Source organism: Mya arenaria, chromosome 2, assembly GCF_026914265.1.
Source record: "Mya arenaria isolate MELC-2E11 chromosome 2, ASM2691426v1".
In the NCBI taxonomy this organism is placed as follows: domain Eukaryota; kingdom Metazoa; phylum Mollusca; class Bivalvia; order Myida; family Myidae; genus Mya; species Mya arenaria.
In genome coordinates this window covers 5,600,538-5,622,892 of record NC_069123.1, presented here as the reverse complement: position 1 = coordinate 5,622,892, position 22,355 = coordinate 5,600,538, and the positions used below count along the sequence as shown (strand labels likewise).

Here is a 22,355-nt window from a genome sequence, read left to right as displayed (position 1 = left end):
ATTTCGGCCATGATAGTGGCATAATAGAATCATTGTGCCGATCATTTAGATGATAGTTTAATAAATTTTCAGTTTGAGTCTATTTTTCTAGAATGTTTGCTCGTATAAGTTAATATTGTTGTTAACGTACCATCAACAATTAACAGGAATGCTTTAATTTACAATGGAAACAAATTTGGGACACATGGAAACCTTGTTGTACAGAATATGTCCTGTATAGGAGATGAATATGATATTCAGGATTGTCCGTCAGCACCTTGGACTGAGACACACAATAGTTGCAATGTCTCTAATAGAGCCGTTGTTATAAATTGTCGTAAGTTTCTCTTGGTAACAATCTAAATCTGGCCGAAGTGTCTACTAGAAGGATACATTTCTATTTTGCATATATTTCAATTATCATTTATGTTTTTTTAATGCCTTGGAATCAAGATATGATTTTGAAAAGTGTCGGCGGTTTAAACGTTTGCATCTTTTTGCTGGATTTTTGCAATGTGTTGAGTAGCTTTAATTTTGAAGGAATGCATGGCTTGCGATATGTAATGAACATTTTCCATGTTTTAGATTTTCTTTCCTCTTGCAAGTACCTGTAATATGTGAGTATCATGTGGGTGTATGATTCATTAAATATAATCTGTATGACAGGACCACACACACCTTTGAGGCTCCGAAATTCTAGTAACAACGCATCGTCCGGTATTGTGGAAGCTTTCTTTGACGGATCCTGGTTGACAATATGTAATAACGGATTTGACGACAAGGCTGCAGCAGTTGTCTGTAGAGGCTTAGGATATAAAGCCGGGTATCTAGAGTATATTATATGTCATTGAGACAGTTTCAGGTAATTAAAAAAATATATTTTATTACCGATTTTTGGTATTTCATTGCCAAATTTCGGTTGTAATGGACACACTGACAGGAAAAACGTAAGTCGTGCTAGGAGTGAATGTAACACAACAACAACCACAGCAACAACAACAATCTTCACAATCAACATCATCATCATCATCATCATCATCATCATCATCATCATCTCAACTATACAAAATTCTTCTATAAAACAAGAACATTAGTCGTGCAACTGTATACAAAAAGCTTTTTACTATAACTTTATATATGTAACTGAAGATGACAAAATGGTGAACAAATGAAAAGAAAACACTATTGTAATGCTATTCAACAAGAATGACGACGTAGGCGATGCTGCTGCTGCTGCCGCTGCTGCTGAAGATTATGATGTCTTAATATCTACCAAATACGTTCCATTGCATGCTCCTGAACTTGTCATATATGTACTCTTCCAGCATAGACATTCTGCCAAATTTTCGATAATCACTACCATAACTCGTCGCTTTCAAATAACGGCGAAATATAAGTACTATGCACAATTTTAATTATAACCATGAGGAAATTTAAACATGCCATTCGAAGCGTAGTTCGTATTAATCAGTTTCAAAGAGATTGCTTTTGTTTAATTTTCTACTTTCAAATTAAAAAGCTTTGCAATTATATCCGCTATTTGAAAACTTTTATTTGGAAAACTATTTCGTTCTTACAATTATATCCATTTGTTTGCTATAAACTTAATATTTTATTCCCTTAAAAACTATTGCATTAGTATATGCTTCGACGAATTTCTAATTGGCCACCATATAAAATTTGATATTTTATGATATATTTAATCAATAAATGTAAAGTTTGGTAATGTGTGTATCGTACACTCAAATATATCGATAACAGACAGAAAACACGTATTTTTAGGTGCGAAAATAGCCTATGTGTCGATCCTCATGTACGGCATGGTAGTTGTCGTATTTGGGAGGGATGTATTCTTCGTTGATTGTCTTTTATAAAAAATGTATATGGGGAGAATGAGCATTGCTGAACGCGCTTAATCCGGCGGAATGATTCATGACGCCCCCTCCCCCCCCCCCCCATCAAACAGGTATGTTACATGTCGTTATAAAAATTGCAATATATTTTATTATCTGTTACTGAGTACAATATATTGACAGAACATGTTTTAAGCTATCAGTACATTGATGATTCTTATTTACGTGAACGCGGCTGTAAACAATAATAACGGTCAACCATACGATACCTGTGTGTTATTGGACTGACCAATTATACAATGAAATGCATTATATCTCATTAGCGTTCATCTTTAATTCAACTATAAATGGATTTTATTATTTTTCAGGTTGCTCAGCTTTCCAATAGATGACATTTCAGTATTGAGACTCTGGGAGAAATTCTTACAAAGCGGAAGAGTTGCAGATCTCCGACGACGCTTCAAAAGCAAAATGACGACACCACTACAGGACATACAAATTGTCAATGACAACCTTCAGGATCGTTTTACAACGGCATAATCGACGGCACGTTAAACAGTTGGCAGACATTACCGCGCAATCCAAACAGACAGTGCGCAATCGCCTGAGGGCCGTCGGCTTGCGGGTTCCGATTCTTACGACAAGACACAGGCAGGCAAGATAATTGTTTACCAGCAGACATTTGCGAGTAACAAGTACGGACTTGGCCAATTTGTTATTTGTTTACAATGCACGCATCACTATACTTGAGAATGACAAACGTACTTGAGTATATCGCCGTCGGGGAACACGGAACAATGGAAACTGTCTGGTAGACTGGAATAATTTCGGGGCTGGTCCATCATGCTGTGGCCTGGAGTTTCCATGCACACGAACACTCCAAAATTTTACTTATTCAAGGAAACATTAATGCGATCAGGTTTCAAAATGACGTCAATCGGCCGGTTGTTCCTCCTCATATCCGTGCCAATCGCGGTATGATGTTTGCACCTGTAGGAATCCGCACAATGTTACGCGGCCTGAAGCACACGAGAAATGATTGCAGCAAACAACGTGCGAACACTGTAATGACCTGCTCACGCGTGTTACCCATCAGATGTGGGCTCTTATTCCATACCAGTATCTTCACAGATGCATTATATCAATTAGGATAAGATGCCTTGCTGTTATTGCCGCAGCAGGAGGACATTCTAAGTATTGAAACGAAATCAAATACGACGTGGTTTGATCTTGCAGCTTTTGTTTTAAGGGTGTCTATGTAAACTCAATGAAGTTTTGTTTTACCTATAAGGAATACATTGTATTAAACTGACATTTGGTTATTTGTATTTTTCTCTGAACGCTTTTAATAAAATAAGATAAAAAAAATAGGTGGCCAATTAAAAATTCGTCGAAGTGTATTTAATTATTTGATGGTCGTCCAATGAAATATGCAACAGGGTCAAATCAGATAGCTAAATTCTTATCTTATTGAGGCATATCCGGTAAAACGAAACGATGTTTTTCTTACTACTATGATAAATATTAACGTTGCACTCTCACATATTGAAAGTTTTTGCAATTTAAAAAAAAATGTCCGAGAATCAGCTTATTTTGGCAGTTTACATCACAGATATCCACACAAAAACACTATAAAATAGCTCCTTCGAAGACAAAAACGTTGTCGAAACGGTCTGTGAGAAGGCAGCTTTCAAACAAAAGTTTGATAAATTATATTGTTATAAAATGTTATTTTTAGGAAAATGATGAACTTATTATTTTACTATTCCAGTGAATCTGAAGCATCTCAAACCTATGATGGTAGTATCAACATTTATCACATAACCTGCAAAGGAACAGAAAACGATATATCTGAATGCCAGTACTCTGGATATCAATGGACACGCTATCGGTGTGGTTATTACAGCGCCGCAGTCAAATGCAGCAGTAAGTAAAATTCTATAGAATACTTTTAGCTAAGTTTTAGGTCACCTACATAAAATATTTACATGGTATGAACATGAAGACGCACTCACTTGACAGTTCCACATTATAACCTGTTATGTTTCTTTATTTCCTTTAACAGACACACGTGTACAATTACGAAACGGTATAAATAGATACAAAGGACGTGTCGAATTTCAGTACAACGGAATAAAAGGAACGATTTGTAGTGAACACTTCGATGATAAAGACGCTTTGGTGGTTTGTCGTGCTGCCAATATTCCTGGAAACCAGTATGTCGAATTACGTTTTACATACACATTTTTATTTCTTATTAATATATTCGTTCTTGTTGAAAAGTGCACACTAGTGTAATAAAGTAGTCAACATCCATTTTTAACATATCAATGTGATGTGTTTACAAACTTGGCTAAGATAAACCTGCAGACACAACTCGCAATATATTTAAACATTTAAAAACAATCAAATGTTTTTTTATCATTTTAAAGAAAAAAATGTAAAATCTAACATTTGTAGAAATGCGACAATATACAAGAGCTCTAAGTACGGTAGTGGTTCTTCATTATTATCGATTGCCGGCGAATTGAACTGCACTGGGACAGAATATGAATTAGACGAATGTGCGGCCTTTTCTTTGAATGCCAATTACCCGTGCAGCACTCACAGATACGACGTTGGAGTTAATTGCAGTACGAACAATTACAGCATAAAAGTCCAACATTTTATTCAATACCTCGGACGTTATCTAAATACAATTGCTAATCAGAAGTATGAAAACATGAACTTTTACGAACAAACGCGTTAAATAGATAATTTAAATACAGTTTGTATATGTGTTTCATTTTTCTAACTGTAAAATGAGCGGAATAACTGTTATATTCATATTTTGTAAACTGTATAATTTATAATGTTTAATCAGGTTTGATAAAGTTAATCAATACAGTTAAAGTCAATGCATGCTCTATAAGGCGATAAGTTTAAATGAAAGACCTCTGTTTTACATGCAGATTGACTAAGCTTGATGATATGTATTAGGACCTTCAGGGCATTTATATTGCAACTAATGAAGATTGTTGTTGTATATGTATGACTACGAAATGTTAGATAAATACAAATGTTGAACATAACATAAACTCCTCTCCTTTTAACGACATTGTGGTGATATTAACTGACAAATATGTGTGCTGTTGAATTGCAACTCTGATATTGTGCGGAATAGGAATGAAGGTATTTTAAACAACACTTCAGCATACTTGAGCTTTAGTTTTGAATTATTGGTCATTGAAATTAGCCAGACTGATATAGTACTGTCCGAATACCTTTAACCTTTTTTCTAGATGTAAAGGTTGCATAAAATATAACATTTTACGGCAATAGACACAATAACATAATATTTAGAAACATTGAGCCCCAAAATCAAATAAGTAGAAACCTTCTCCAAATTAATGACTTGCACCTTATTTGTGTTCAAACTTATGATTCGTTAACACGGGTTGCAAAGAATATCGATCATAAGGACAGAAAAGAACACACACTTTTACCCACATGCTAGCATCTTGTTGATTTATCTTCAGGACCTCACACACCGATAAGATTAACGAATGGAACGAAATATTCAGGACGGGTAGAAATCGAATATGAGGGGAAATGGGGAACTATTTGTGACCGAGACTTTGACGAGAATGATGCCAAAGTCATTTGCAGAATGTTAGGATATAACACACGGTTAGTCTAATAATGTTTTTTTTTTATACTTTTGATACAACATCGGCGACAATGCTTACAATTGTCTTTGGTCCTCCGGGATTTTGTAGTATATAAATTTTGCTTAGTGATTCTTGGAAATAGAATACCGCTCAAGCCGATGCTGGAAAAGAGCATTAACGATGTCGCACTTTTTGCCAATGAATGGTTTTATGAAAACCGATGCTTGTCTTTATCTTTCGAATGCTCACTATTCTGGATATATTTGTTTCCACTATGACGAAAGAAACAGTGCATGAAAATGAAAAAAAAATATGTTGTTACCTCTTTACCATTTCAGAAGCGTTGAGGTAAAACAAAATGCGTATTATGGAATAGGAGATGGACACATTATTATTTCAAATTTAGCTTGTGATGGAAATGAACCAGATATATCGGAGTGTTTGACAGCTGGCTACAAATGGTCAGCGGTTCATGGTTATTGTACTGCGAAAAATGACGCTGCTGTTCAATGCAGTAAGTGTTCTACTGTTTGCTACTATTTTAGAATGGGCCTATTGTAAACTTTGCTAAAGTTAAAAACACGCTATTAACAATGTGCTGTAGAGATGAAATAGTTGTCTCAAACTGTAACAATACGTCAGTTCACAAATATATCCTTGAAACTTTCAGAGCTGTAAAGAATTTAATGTAAACAACGATTATGTTTATAATATTGTTAACTTTAGCACAGTTCTTAACAATTGGCCCAATCTTAAATTTGCCAAGACCGTTTCAAGGCGGTACCCCGAAATTTAGCGATTCATTATATGTTGCTATTTAGTTTGTTTTATTTAGTCTTCATGTTTGCTCACTTCTTGTTGATTATGTGCCTGTCTTGAAAGTACGGTTCTGGTTCCTAACTCTGCACCGTAGTTTGCATTGTTATATCGTACGTCGTTAATTTACTTTACGCCAAACGCAATGGAACAATACCCTATTAGTTTTAAGTCCCATTATTATTAGCGATGTAACCTATTTTTTATATGTATATCCAAATGACTTTTTTAAACCTTTTTTACATTTTAAATCCCCCAAAAATGCATGTGTGGAAATTACAATATGCCACAAAACGGATGGTAATATTAGTTAAATCTCAATTTAGCGCGCACAGCGCATTACGAAAATTAAATATCACATGACTTTCTGCATAGTACCTAAAATTCTATGGTTTTTTTTAAAACTAATGATTTTCAGTTTAACTATTTTAACATTTTCTCGGTTATGCATCAGAATCACTTATTTTATCCTTGTTTTACTCTATGATATAGAATTTAAAAAAAAAAATACAGTTAAAGTAAAAAAGTATGTTGGTTTTAGATGGGTGCGAACCCACGTCAGAAAAGTCAAGACAAATAATACTAGTTCTTCAATACCTGAACCACTACACCACCAGGACTTTCATAACGGCATGATATATTATGATATGTTAACCATACATTGTAAATATCACGTGAAAATTTCAATCAACCAATAACGACCAAGCGTTTTACGCTTAAATGGAGATTGTGGTCTTCATATACGATATCTGAGCAAAAATCAACATTTGCTGAAGGTTTCTTATCTTTGGTATCTTAGTTTAAACTCTCTTTATGATTTGCAACTCTTTATTTCGTAATAAACAACAAAGTGCATTTTATGAACCGATCTGCGATATTTCACTAAACAACATTGTTAATTTTTCCTTCGAAAATACTTGCATCACATTTATTTAAGAAACAGGAACGTAATTTCTGTCTGTGAAATTTCATATAAAAAAGTTCAGTATTTCTTTAGTTATTTCCAGTCTATTCCTACAACTGCCCAGGTACTGTTTGCAAAATGCTATGCTCCGCCCAGTATCTTCCTCATTAGCCTTTAAGGAATTAGTGATTAAGTTTGGAGTTTCGTTTGTATTTCCCATACATTTCTTTTTACTAAAGCAGCGCAAAAATCCTCGGGAATTTATCAGACTCTATCATAGTTATATACTTATTTATTTTTTCTCTCTTATTAAATTAACCATTAGGCTTTAGCTAAACATATGCAAACAAAGAATCCACTTCATAGACGGACCTACCTTTAGAATGCCATAATTTAAAAACATGATAAAATATGCTTGATCAAGAACGTTCCGGCACATGACAATTTTCAAACGATGTTATGAAAACTTTAGTTACTATTATTGATGAAATTAGATACTCCAACACGTGTAAGGGATGGCAACACCGCATACTCGGGCATAGCTGAAGTATATATTGATGGCTCGTGGAGACATATTTGTAAGGACAATTTTACTGTAGACGATGCGATAACAGTTTGCAATTTAGCTGGTCTCCGACACAACTACACTGAGTAAGATTTCTTTCTTACATTTCTGTATATCGATACTGAGCGCAAGGAGCAAGTGAAATAAATGTACATGCGTTTCACATCGTAAAAAAGTTTGGGCATGAAACATATATTTCTGGTATTTTTTGCAGAAACGTATTAATACTTGACGCATCTGTCTATGGTGTTCACCAAAGGTCGAATCAGTCTGTAGGATCATTCCAATGCAAAGGTGATGAAGGCGATTTATTTGAATGTGGATCCGGCCAGTGGACAAATTCAGGAATGCACTGCACGAGCCGTCAAAATGTTGCTATAAATTGTAGTATGTGAAATTACTTTACACTAACATGCAGTTGATCATATTTTATACACACATGTAATGTATTACTGTAGAATGATTTTAGTTCATGAGATGCCGCTTGTTTTCGTACTAACATTTGTTTCCATGTTATCACAATGCCAAGTTGATAAATGTAAATAAAAGCACCCTTGGGGTTCAAATGAGCATTGTCACTTGCGGGGAGTTCGAAAGGGCACAAAGCAAATGATGTCCAATAAGCTTGTGCATGGAATGGGCGAAACTTAAAAATACCATAAAGCAATACACAAATTGTAATGATGATAAAGGCTTTCATTTAGCCGTTTCCAGGGCTGTGATATTAAGTGTAAATTTTGATAATGTTACCATAAAATATAATAGGAGCGACTTCACTTGTGAGATTGGTAAGTGAAGATGGACAAACTACTTACAAGGCAGACATTCAGGGAAAGGCTTCATCTACAGGACGAGTCGAAGTGTTTTACATGGGAAAATGGGGAACAATATGTGACGATTTGTTTGATAATCAGGACTCCCAAGTGTTGTGCGCAATGATGGGATATTCTATAGGGTAGGTAATTAAATTACCCTTTTAAGGATATAAAAACTATCAATGTATACATTTAGTGCTGTTCAAATTACAATTAGAAAATATTGCATAGATACGTTCATGATACCGCAACCTGTGTGCCATGGACGGACATAAGCACCACTTACCTTCAATCCCATTAACACTTATTTGCCTCTTGTAATTTTAGGAGGGTAAACAAGTCCTCTTATAATAACTTTTATGGAGACGGGAACACAGTTATTGATGATTTGGAATGTGCTGGTGTGGAAACAGATATTTCACAGTGCAAATCAAGAGAGTGGGGAACACATAACTGCATACGACAAGAAAACGTTTTTATCGACTGTGGTAAATATAGCATATGCGCGTTACCTATGTATTGGCGAAGTTATTAATAATAAGATTCAATTTGTCTTCGGTTTATATTTCATTCATGAATGTATGTTTAGCGAATATGTCATTATACAACATGTTATACATTCCTTCAAGAAAACAGGTTGAAGTAGAACCAGAATTGAACATTTCAACATTACATTAACAACTTCTTATCTCATTTACATATCCAATGGGATGCGATTCCCAAAATATAATTTATTAAACAAACACAACCACAGTATTGTCTTAAACTAGTAAAATCTTCATGTTTAATCAGTAAACATGTCCGCTTTTGAAGGTAGTAAACTCCAGCGTAATTATTCTCAAATTGCTTTGAACTAATTAGTTTACTTATACTTATTACTAGTTTCTTTTCAATACACTGTATCATCTTTTCAGACTTTCAAGAAAACGTGGATCCTTGTGAGAAAAGATATCATGTTCGACTTCCAAACCTAGAACAACGAACAGTATACTATAAAACGAATTCAGATCCAATTAATGACATTAAGCTACCCGCCGGATGGTACTACGTTGGTAATGTCACGATGCCATCGAAACCTCGACTGAATAGCTGTGGAACGCATATACCTATTTATACGTCAGGTAATTGTTTGACTTGACTAACTTTCGGAGATACCAAAAGGGAAACTGACTCACATGTGATTGGTTTGTATCACTTCAGTCCTGTAAAACAGACTGTACTATTATAATTACAATAATCGAAGTTGCCTCACTTCCGTTACTCATCTTAAAGCATATTTATTAGAATTGCACCAATAAGCCACCGTGTTTAATGGCACAAGGGTATATACACGACGAGAAACTATGAATATATTTTCCTGCACAACGAAAATAAAATATAATTGTTGCTTTGAATTAAAGTTGTACTAGTTCATCATCGACGTTTATTATATTTCACTGTAGAAAACATTTCGTCGATGAACAATGGTATTCAAAGTATAAAGGCTGTAGAATTGGGGCACGAAACAGTTACATACGACATACAAGTCAAGAACTGTAACAACAACTTTTTTGTGTATCATCTTCCTCCTACAAGTACACCAAACAGCGGATATTGCTTTGGTAAAATATTTTTTTGTAAAGCGAAAACTATCAATATTCAGTTTATTATAAAACATACTAAGTAACTTCTTAATTAAAAGAACTTGATATTCTTGTTATAACTAGCGTATAAACAATAAACAAGTTTACTTTGTTAGAATCAAACAAATAACAATACACTCATATAGTATCATTACTAAAACAATACACTTAATATTGCAGGCATTGGAAGCATAAGTAAGTAATAAATAGTAGCGACTTTTATTTTTAACGAGTTCTTTAAAATCAAATATATTCATTGTTATACTAATGGAAATAACAGTAGTATTTAAACTGTTGCATTTTGCTATTTATTTTTAAATGGATGTTATATTTTAACTATTTTTAAGTTTGTAACTTAAAAACTTACAAAAGCCATGGACGCGCCCCTGACTGAACAGTAGGCAAACTTTCGACCTCGACGGAGAAAGATAAACAATTGACCAAACGCTACCCAAATTGAAAAGTGCCTTGTTTAAGATGTTCATCATCCGGCCCTCCTCACCCACATAATTCAAACCCTTAATCCCTGGGCGTACACGCACTCATATTGATCACACGTACATTTAGATCCACCGCCATCTTTCGTTGCCACCAGCGTTCAAACTATCCTCGTACACAACAACACATCACTATGGTTCAAGTGCAAATTCGAAACCGATAAGCCGGATAAACTGTTTTATCGTGTCTTCTGGATCGTTGGTGAGGACACCACGCTAGTCAAAGGCTTCTGTAGTGCTGCTGATAACATGGCAGCTTGCTTATTAACAGACGGCGATCTTCAAAACAATAGCATCGGAATGGGCGATACGGTATGTCTATAGTTCGTGTGTAGTCAGTTTATAAATTTAAGCGGTGTGTGTGTTTTAAATATTGCTTGATCATTTTACTATTTGATGCTATCAAATAAATTATAAGAATTAATAAAATACTGCATATGGATGAAGTAAAGTAAGCGAAGTGTACATACTCTGATGTTATCGTTGCGATTGTACTTGTTTAGACCTTTGACACAAAAAATAACTCCTGTTTATATAAAATGGAATACGAAAAAGAAGAAAATGTAAACTGAAACCCTGTTAAAATGAACAGGGCCAATGAAAAAGAAACCGATTCGCCGTATATAGTAGCTTAATGTTATTGTACATCTTAAGGAATAGAAATAAATCTTTCATTTGCAATCTTTAAAAAAACATAAAGTTTAAAAAAAAATCAATCCATTTCAGATTCGCTGTTCAGTAAGAGCATACTATGAAAGCGACGGACAACCGGGACAAATGTCTGAACAGTCGGAACCGTTTTTCATCGGAATTAAAGTCTTGACTCCTTCAATAACACTGAGACACGGCGAGACGAAACCAATAGAAATGCAGCTTACAGTTCCAATAATATGTGAAGCTTTATATTCCCAGGTTGGACCTTGTAGAGTAAGCCTTCAGTACTTTGTGCCAGAACATGACTCCTGCGGAGCACAAGTCGTAACGGATGGCTGCACAACAATTCTAAATAAAGACAACTTTCCACATGCATTTGCAGTAAACATAAGCACTGCAGCAAATGGACAATATGGCGTAGCTGGACAATACAGTGTGTTGCTCCGGATTCCGCCAAGAACACATGGATATTGGCTTTTCTGGAAAACCTATAAACTAGCTCCAATACAGGTAATGTTTTTCGTATAGAAATGTCTGAAGTTGCATTATAAAAAGCAAACATTATATATGTTACTAAATCTTCTTATCTTAAAAATATGTTTAAACGTTAAAAGCAATGAAACCAATTCATATCTTACGTTGCCCGGTTGAATGACTTGAAACATTTGGTCATTGTGTTAATTCAAGGTCAAAGTTCTTCCAGAATCCGATACAAAATGGCGCGGAAAGGTGTGCACTGCAAGGAATGATCCGCACATGTATACCTTTGATCAAAGGTAATACTTCTAGTAGAACGTCTACGTATGTAGCGTTAATGAAATGTTTGGTAATGTTTGTTTATGAAATGCAGACTATGAGTATGTCGTTTCAATACGTGCTGTGTCATATTGTGATAATACTGTGATCAAATTGAGTAACCCGTTGTTGTTTATGTAGTTGGAATGCCGATTAAGTTCATTCAAAAGGAAATTGATAGTCTATAAGTGATCAATCTATATATTATTCTTTTTCTGTGTTATATGTTTGTATTGTAAAATAAATAATACTATGATTGTAGTTTATAAAAAAACTACATTTAAACAAAATTGGTTTCAGTTCGTTTGAACACCATGCAGATCCTGGAGATTATGTACTTTACAAACACAAGTTATATGACAACGTGGAAGTATGTGAAATAAGCTGTAAAAGCATGTTAAAACACAATACATGAAAACACAATGATAGCTTGTAAATATTATATGAAATTGTTTCAGTATATTAACGAAATAAAAAAAATGATATCGTTATTGTGAACAAATTATTATGATACTGTTGAAAAATAAAAACTATCTTAGTTGGAACATGTCAAGGTAGGTCATAAGATTTCAGTTTAAAGTGCATTGAAAAGTATTAAAACATTTTTCGGTTTCAAACTATTCGGCTTCCAAAAGAAAAGGAAACTGGTCAATGGATAATTATATTTGAGTGAACAAGAAGTATAATGAGTAAAAACCAATAGTTTGCAATTGCTGTCTATAAGTTTGGACAATATCAATATATTTAACTTCTTTATTTGAAAGACTTAAAGATAAACGTTAATTTAAAGCCGATTTACAATGTATAATGTATTGCTTTAATTTTACCATTTTACAGATTCAACACAGAATCGGCCATTGTACAAATGAAGCAAACAAGGCAAAGTGCAACTGTGGAGTAGGAGTTCGGGCTGGCCGCGATGTGTACATCATTAATGTTTGCAATAATTATATCGACATCGGCTATAAAATGTGCTTCGACAAGGCACTATCGGTGAAGAAAGACAATGACTTTACATACACGGTAAGTTAAATTGCATATGCTTGAAAGTCACTGTGTTTCGTCATTTAGGTATTGGCTTTTGAACTTCAAAATACTCCGACGCAATTTGTCTTTTGCATAATTGACGCACACGTACCGATGGTGCCAACAATCATAATCATTATGTCTCAAAGTACAAAAATGTACACATTTTATTTTAAGATTTATTTGCCGTACGGCACGGCAGTTCGTGCACGTATTGACAACGCCCCTTTTATGGGGGATGAAGGAGGAAGAGTTCTTGATCTGACTGTGATGCCTTCTCTTCACAATCGAGATGGAAACAGCACTGGTCTGTGTGGAACGCTTAATGGTTGCCAAGACGACGACATGGAAAATAAAACTGAGAGTGCATTTATAGAAAGATGGAAATTAAATGATACCCTTTCGCTATTCAGCAGCGATGTTCATGAACGGACTTTTAATTCGTGGGTAACACCGTCATGTGTTTGTAAAACTAATGGAGAAACTGAACTGTCTTGTGAGAAAAGTTTGTCAACTTGCACTAAAGGCTCAATAGCGGGATTTCATAGTTGCGATGATGTACTTAACAGGCGATCAGTTCGGTCTTTGACTAACCGGCCTAGGCTTCCTATTGTAAGGATACCAACAAGCAACCCATCGCTCGTTCGGAAAAAGGTATTTCAAATTGTGGACAACAAAGTAACGACAATTTAAATATCAAAGCTAATAGCGTACATTAAGTAAATATTGTAATAACTGTGTACCTTTTATAAATTCACTTCATGCAATTTATTTCAAATGATTCAATAATCTGTTGTATACTTTTTAAAGCGGGAAGCCCAGCAATGGACACCCTCAGACGCACAAAGGCACTGTCAAGCCAATATCCAAAATAGCAAAGCATTTGAACTGTGTGAGAAGGTTCCAGCGACGCACACAAATATCTCCGTCGAAAATTGTATACTTGACATAATGGTATGTGTAACCTCTAACACATTTGAGCTAGAGTAGTAGAGATAAAGAATAAAACTGTATAAAAATGAACGGTTTGGAATTATACTAGTTAAATGCTAGTCATTCTCTTAAGATTTATGTAAGATACCATTTTGTTCTGACATGTTGGCGAAGTTTCAACTTCACGCTGTCACTTTTCAAATATACATTAAAATTTATAATTCGCTAGATATCAGATATGATTGAATCGCAAGCAATATAAAACATCGCAAAATTAGACATTCGTAAATTTGGGGAAATATTCAGTACTAAATTTAACTAAAGGATAATATTTACATTATTTTTGCCTGTTTTTCATAACCAATGCATACCATGATAGAAATATACACAAACGATTAAAAATACTTATTATCTTTCAAATTGTGACTGAGTGGTGGCAAATAGTAGTAGGAATTATTTAGAAGCTGCAGTCGTAATACATGTTATTAAGATTTCAGTAAAAAGAGACGATATTATTCGAAACGTTTTTGCATACAACTAGGTCTAAAAAATGAATGTCATTGGTAAATAGCCGTTATGAATAGTTAAGAAAATATAACTATAAACTATTTACAACTTATGCAAATGCTGATTTATATGAGGTTAGCATTAAGCATCCTTTTTCCGAAGCCTTACACTCGTCGCTAGCCTTAAAGGTGCACTATTCCGACTGATGTCTAAAAATAATTATGCATTATCATGCTAAACGTATGTGAACTAAATGACCAAAAGGAAAAAAGCATAAACGTTTGGTTAAACTAAAAAAAATACGATATTTTGGCGTGTTTAGCTTTGGAAAAAAGGCATCAACCTTGAATGTGCACCTTTTATTTACCTAGGAGAAAACTAAAAGCAATAATTTATCGTATCAGTTTTATTTAAATTTATAGAATCCGCAGTGCAAAAGATGGTGGGGATTGCCCAAAATTAAAAGTATCAAAACATTTTAAGTTATGATCTATTTCTATTTGTGCATAATGGCTATCGAGAGAAAAACATACATCCTTCGCAAAATGATTTGGGGTTTTTTCCCAAAAAATATTTGTAGACACTATAAACATGGTTTGGGTCAACATGACCAAGACTTAACACAATCTTTGTAGTTTCTTTCTGAAAAATTTCCGAATAAGACAGATATTTAATAGAATTGTGAAAACTAGTGAGAAAAATGTCTTTTTTGAAAAATAAATAGACGCTATTACAACAAAACAGAATATGTTGAAATATATGATATAAAAACACATTAATTTGTATTTTCACAAACATTGCAAAGAAGCTATTTTAGCCAAAGTCTGATAAAGTCGTCATCGTAAAGTTTGCCTAATCTAATCACATACACATGCTGCAACGGATTTTGGTTGTACGCTAACTTAAAACTGAACCTTTTAAATAAAATACAAAATGAACCTTTAATACATTTGATCTTTTAGTCCTCGAAACTAACTTTTGTATTGTGGAACGTCCTTAATCAAACCTTTCCTATAGCTTATGAACAGCACATCGTGGACATCGATTTCACGTCAGTCAATGCAGGACACTTGTCAGACGCAAATACATCGCAACAAAACGGTTATAGAAGTCCTTATTAAAGAAACGGTAATTGCTCAAAATACTTCTGTGTCAACCGCAACACCAGGCCAAAATATATCCACGCCACACACGCCAGTTTTTTCACTTGCTGAACTTCAAGCCTTGAAAGATATGGAAAAAACTATAAAAGAAATCCAAGTTCTTTGCGCCAACAACTGTTCTGGAAAAGGAATTTGTAAAAATGGTAAACTATTTAATTAGGTAGTATAATTAATTTGAAATTGTTGTGATATGATTCTCTCATTTATTCATTGAAAAAACATGTATATTCGTTAAACAACAGGTTAATTGCAATAAAACAAACTTGATATAAAAGGCAAATTTTTGCGCTTCCATAATGTGATTTATCTGAAAGTTTCAAAATATAATCGTTTATACATAAATTCGTTTTATTTGGCGTTTTACGTTATAAAGGCATTTGCATTTGCGACAACGGGTATGGTGCAGTTGATTGTTCTCTGGACACCATTAAACCGCCAATTATTAAAGGGGTGTTGGATGAAGGTCATTGTGATGAAAATAAAACGGACTGCACGCATGCCTTTGTTTTTGGTGGCGTATTCGCGGGATCCAATCTTACATGCAAACTGCAATACTTTAATGTAAGTTTAATGAATGGTATATTTTTACCCCTTTTTTTTAATTATGATAACATTCTTTTCCTCGCCGAATAAAGAAATTTTGGCATGCATTGAAAGAGTGGTTATCGACTTTTGTCATGATAAAATGCTTAATGTTTCACAACAAATAATCACGTTGTTTTATGAATGTCATACAGATTGATATAAACGGAACTCGCCACGAAGACACATACAGCCACGAAGTCCGGGGTGATACAGAAACGTTGAGTGAAGCAATTTGTCCGTTGGTAAATGCAAGACGTCGACGCGACGTCAACTCCGATCATTTCGTACAAGGATACACAATCTCATTGAGCAATGATGGCCTACATTTCAGCAATGATACCGCCGACGTCTATATTTACAATTCTCACTGCCAAGTTTACACTTATGATAATACAAATTCGACAAAATCTGAAATAAGTTTCACCTTCACTCTTAAGGTAAGATTAAACTAATAGGTATATGCAGTTATATGTAACACAGCATCATATCAGACATAATCAATGATATTACCAGTTTCACCATTCGTGGATAATTGTTTGCCTCTGCGTAAAGCCACCGTGAAAAATACATATTCACTCGTGAAATTATAATGATATTTTAACATTATTAACACTAGTCTGCTTGTAAGTTGTACAAGACAATAAATTACTTGCAGTTAAGTTTGAATAATATTGCAATATTTAAACATATTTACAACATTGACTTCTCTACCGAGCACTGTTTTTATTACACAGTGAAAACACAACACATTTTCCATTACATCCATTAGTATTTGAGCATAGTGGTATACGATCGAAACCTTGTTATGAAACTAAACAACACAAACTATCATAGGAAGACAAAAGGTGATGACCAAAAACTCAAACATCAACTTGTTAACAAACATGTTGATCACAACTGTACAAAACAAACCCATTAAGATTTAAAAAGCCCTTATTCCAACAGTGTTGTCTCATTTAGCATTACGCAAAGTATAAAGCAAAGATTCTTTACAATATTTCTGGCTTTAACTCCTAACAAACCCGTTGTTATTATATGTGTCAATGCCTGTAAAAAGGGGTTCAAAGGTGCAAAAATGACATTTGCTTTTTTTGGTAGTTATTTATAAAGTACATCATTAGAAACAATTTGGCGAAAATTTGAGGTCAAAATCTTAAGTACTTTTGTTGTTATGACGATTTAAAGAAGCACAGGAGTCGATCAATTTATCGATGAAAGTGTCAAACAGTGGCATATATTTTTAGATAAAGAAATGAAACAACACATGCTTTTTATGTCTTTATATAATTTGTAGCTATATATCTTACACAAAATAACATATTATTGAACTGGTGACAAAATTCTTGTAAAATTATGATTGAAGTTTAAAATGGCAATCAAAATGTTACCATGACAACCACAATACGATGCAATTCAATATTAAACGTAAATCACACACGCCGCTCTTAAAAAGTACACAAATAACCTAAGCATTGGCAGACACTTATATTTATAAATATTACAAATATATTTAAAAAAAATATTCAAAATGTTTAAGACTTTTGTTGCTATGGTGATTTAAGTCCAAGGGGGGTCAGTGTAAATCAATTCTATTATCGAAATATGAAGACAATGTACATCCATTAATAGGTATTTTCATGTATCTATGCATTTTGTAGCTATGCTTATTATACACATTATAATTTCACTAATGGACAATCCTGTAATAAAAAAACAAGAAATGTAACAAATATACACAGAAACATTGCCATGGCAACAAAAATACAAAGTAGTGTATTTATTGTCTCTGTACATGTGTTTGAATCATAATTTCTTAAAATATAAGTTTACATAATGCAATATTGTATTTAGATATATAAAACATATTACTACACTAAGAAACAAGTTGTAACCATGGCAACCACAAGTATCAATTTTCAATACATTACATGTACAAATCAATTCTAGAAGAAAACTTAATGACAATAAAAATTGATGATATTAGCATAAAAAAAATATCACTGCATCATTTGTTAATTGTCAATGTTACTGTAATTTGATGAAAAAAGGATATTAGGGTTCTAGCAAGAGTTATGGAAGATTTCTGCACCCTGTTCTTTTTTTGGAAGCACCCGTCATGAAGAGTAAGATTGGCAACCTCCTGCCTTCATAGAATTAAAAGCTTAAGACAGTCAAATATTGATTTTGTTTTGATAACAACTTTATATTCACAAGATTATAAATACACACAGGCTTTAAATATTTGGCACTTGAAACCTAATAGTACTTCAATTAAACATTATACAATATTCCTAACATTTTCTGTAATAAACATTCAAAATGTTAAAATTCTTCACAGATAAATGAAGGGTGTCCTATTGAAACATGGAAACCTGTCTCTTTTCTGTAGCTCCCTGTCTTTCTTTAACCTGGCTAAACCCCTAAGAGGTTTGTTTATATAGTTACAGTAAATATCAGCTTCTAATTCCTGCAGATATCTTATACTGAGAAATAATGTTATTACTAATTTCTGAATGACAAACACTAGTCCAAACAAACAGCTCTAAAAAGTTAATTAACAGGTTGTACAGTTTGTTCAATGCTTTGGTTGAGACTGTCTAGGGCACACGGTCTTTTTCAATGTCTAATCTGCTGTATTCTCTGATCTTGTTTTGTTAATACCACTGCCATTCAAGATCCATCCCCTTGATGAAGAATTCGGAAAGGAGTTCTGGGTACACAACTGCTCTGGTTTTCATCAGGTAAACTAAACCATCACCGATGCAGCAAACCTGCACCGCACAAAGCCAGGCCTGTTTGCTGAAAGTATGGATTGATAGAAATTATGTTTAGATCAGTCATATTTTGACATCACAAAAACACACAAAAAAAAACAGTCTTATATAAAGATCAAGATATCATGCCAGTGTTTTGACAATGTCAGGATTTACTTGGCTAGTTTAAACAGCTTTTATTTTTGTTTAACATTGTTGAAAATTTGAAATGTAATATGGAAATAACATACTTATGAAAGTTAACATATACATTCTTCCTCTGGCAACAGGTATGCAAGGATGTATTTTATCAATTTCAACAGTTATTGAGTTATGGTCAAGGTTATTTTGTTTACATGTAACTGACACCAATTAAAAGGCTAACGCTGAGGCGAATACTCTTAAAAATCTAGGGCTCAATTCTGTTAGGTAAGTATTTTCAAAATTAAAGTGCTCTACTTTAGGGTTTAATGTGAACATTTTATTAACTACCTGCTAAGACCAAAGTGCCAATTTCGGCTTTTTATCTCCAAGCCATGGTACTTGAAGAAGTGATCATCATGCTCACAACAGTGTCTGCTCCCTTTCAATTCAGTCTCATCGAAGAAATAAACTGCTTGTTGTCCTGCAACATTTGATACACATCTTTATTTTATACATGCTATTTTGTTTATCTAAAATATTGCATGATTTCAAAAAAAAATATGGAAACCAGATAATTATTCGGTATTACACAATATGTCTTCTGATTACGTATAACAAGGTTGTCATGTGTGCAACCAAAAATCTTCTCCTTGCTTGGAAAAGCTGTCAATTAACAACCGTTTATTAATTTGTGAACTTAAGTTATAAATAACTAAAATGTACCAGAGTGCTCTGCACATACTCCAAACTACGATGACACCGCATTTCCATCAAGTTTTTAACAATATTGGACCAATAGGTTAGGCATGATTGGGGAAGAAGACTGGCAGGCAACTGTAATGGAGGGGGCCGGGCAGGTAACATGGATACTGTCCTGAAATAAGATAGCAATATGATGTTATGTAGTGCACTGTGATCTCTTGTCAATTCATTATTGTTGTTATCAAAACTCATAAACAGATTTCAATTATCTACAATGTTATCGTGGACAGGTTGAGTTTTTCTAGTAAATGAAGGTCATTCATAAGTTACACAAATCCTTATTAAAATGTCATCAGTGTCGTTGACATGTCCATCGGGAACACTTTACTCCCATGACTACAAAAACATATGACTCGGTATGATGAGGAGTTTATATAATTATACCAGTTCATTCATTATTATGGACAATGTGGTATGGAAATTAAATAAAACCGCCAGTTCAAGCCATTTGTTTACTTCCGGGTTTATGACAATTGACGAATATTTTCGCCTTTTTCTATATCATTTTAACATTATAAAATTTAATATTAAATGTATACAACTGCAATGATATTTACCTGTCAAAACTCGACAGAATCATCTTCGAAAAGCAGCAAATGAAGACAAAAAACGTAAATGTTTGAAAATTTCTTGTTTGTCAATTACCAACCGGAAATTACGTATATGCATAAGGGAGATAACCTTGTTGTTATTATACTCGTCGCTATCGGTAACATCGTTGTCGGAGTATATGTATATTTTATGGATGCAATTTAAAAAATTGTGGTACGTTAAAATTTAGAAATCTAACAAAGAAATGGTGACTTATACCAATTAAAGTCAGTGAAATAAATCAACAAAACTTTAAACACGTTTTTCTCGAAATTGAAATTGCCGACTTTGTACCCCTTTCTACAGGCGTCGTCACATATAAGTTCATGTGCAATTAAACAAGTGATGTCAATAAATGCTCGCCTCAATTTCTTTGAGCAAACTTAATTGAATCCATCTGAGAACTCTTCTACCTCTCAGATAGTCAGATCATATTTTATTTTCGAGTGTCATAGAAAAATACTTTTTTTCCGGAGTGGCGAAGCCACGAGTGATATTGTGTGTGGCCTTGCTTTTATCACGTATAAATAAATTACAATCTTATACTAAAATCAACAAAGTTTCTTCAAAGTTTCTTTGATACTTAATTCCGGAGATTTATTGCTACTTTATTATTTTTGTTTCTATATACCCACTCTTTTGAATATCCTTTTGTTACTCGTGGGAAGTCCCCCACCCGCAGTTTTGATCACAGATGACGTAGATAGTCGTCTCAATGCCTGCTTGTGAAGAAATAGTTATCCAAGAGATCTTATAAAGTTTATTATGATCTCGTGTTTCAGCGCAGACATATGATAAACATTCATCAATAAACTTTAATTAACACATATATGCTTCTTATTATAACAGTTAATGCACGTAATATTTTCAAATTGAAAATAGAATGAATACATTGACCAAGTTACACAGGTCGCCATTAACTGAATTAATATTTGAATTGTCGAAAGGATAAACACAACAAATGTTGATAAACATTGGATTAAAAACAGAATTAGAGTTTGTTTCATGAAAAATTGTTTCATAAATCATTGATATTAGCAAGAGGATGAAGATCACGCTTCGTTGTTGACATATGACTTGACGTGTGGTGGGGTATTTTAGTGTATCAGTTATTTGTTGTCTGAATTTTCATTTAAGTCCGTATTACAAAGTCAAACAGATTGAAAATATGTTAAAAAAATGATATTATATTATTTAATGTTCGAACCTTTTTGTTCTTATAAAGTAGTTCTTAAATTCTTAAATATGATATTTTTCACTTCTTAGTTTGTAGTAAAAGTATCAACTCGATATTTTTACTGCTGTTATTTCACTGATGAAACTCCAGTATTTGTATTATTATTCCACAGGACGGTTATTGCTATATTAAGGGACAATGCATGTTTAACGGATCAATGCATATGAGTGACTCCCTTAAATGTGATCCGTCCATGAGCAAAACTGGTTGGACACCTGTAACAACAACGACCCGGACATCGACAGCTTCATCGACCATACACACGTCCACATTAACAACGATACCAAAAGGTTTGTTGATACTAATTTATTTCACCCTTATAGCTGATCACTATGATTAACTTTGTGGGTAGAAAATACTACTAGAACAGATGTGAGGAACCTCGAAGAACACACTCACACAACCTCTTGGGAGAAAAACAGACGCGCTGACATCTTTTTCTTCTAAATACATTAAGTTTATTCAACAGTATTTCAATATCTCAGTAGAGCTGTAAAGTTATTA

General features: G+C 33.7%; 1 protein-coding gene and 1 long non-coding RNA gene across 2 annotated transcripts in view; one reads left to right on the top strand and one right to left on the bottom strand.

The window, feature by feature from the left end:
• LOC128205593 (deleted in malignant brain tumors 1 protein-like) overlaps positions 1–22,355 on the top strand; it is a 44,943-nt gene that overhangs the window by 17,546 nt on the left and 5,042 nt on the right. The window contains exons 19-42 of the mRNA XM_052907330.1: positions 646–802; positions 3,604–3,758; positions 3,898–4,048; positions 4,293–4,465; positions 5,351–5,501; positions 5,821–5,996; positions 7,697–7,853; positions 7,982–8,154; positions 8,533–8,722; positions 8,910–9,070; positions 9,497–9,703; positions 10,025–10,183; positions 10,385–10,399; positions 10,772–11,013; positions 11,428–11,865; positions 12,043–12,131; positions 12,451–12,520; positions 12,988–13,173; positions 13,354–13,830; positions 13,987–14,130; positions 15,634–15,922; positions 16,228–16,340; positions 16,517–16,801; positions 21,964–22,141. Of these exons, the coding sequence (XP_052763290.1) occupies positions 646–802; positions 3,604–3,758; positions 3,898–4,048; positions 4,293–4,465; positions 5,351–5,501; positions 5,821–5,996; positions 7,697–7,853; positions 7,982–8,154; positions 8,533–8,722; positions 8,910–9,070; positions 9,497–9,703; positions 10,025–10,183; positions 10,385–10,399; positions 10,772–11,013; positions 11,428–11,865; positions 12,043–12,131; positions 12,451–12,520; positions 12,988–13,173; positions 13,354–13,830; positions 13,987–14,130; positions 15,634–15,922; positions 16,228–16,340; positions 16,517–16,801; positions 21,964–22,141 (4,536 nt within the window). The remainder of the gene's footprint in view (positions 1–645; positions 803–3,603; positions 3,759–3,897; positions 4,049–4,292; positions 4,466–5,350; positions 5,502–5,820; positions 5,997–7,696; positions 7,854–7,981; positions 8,155–8,532; positions 8,723–8,909; positions 9,071–9,496; positions 9,704–10,024; positions 10,184–10,384; positions 10,400–10,771; positions 11,014–11,427; positions 11,866–12,042; positions 12,132–12,450; positions 12,521–12,987; positions 13,174–13,353; positions 13,831–13,986; positions 14,131–15,633; positions 15,923–16,227; positions 16,341–16,516; positions 16,802–21,963; positions 22,142–22,355) is intronic.
• LOC128222927 (uncharacterized) lies at positions 17,630–20,682 on the bottom strand. Its single transcript, XR_008259255.1, has 4 exons — positions 20,581–20,682; positions 19,985–20,135; positions 19,610–19,742; positions 17,630–19,163 (listed from the first exon to the last, which is right to left on the bottom strand). It is a non-coding gene; the product is annotated as an uncharacterized LOC128222927 (long non-coding RNA).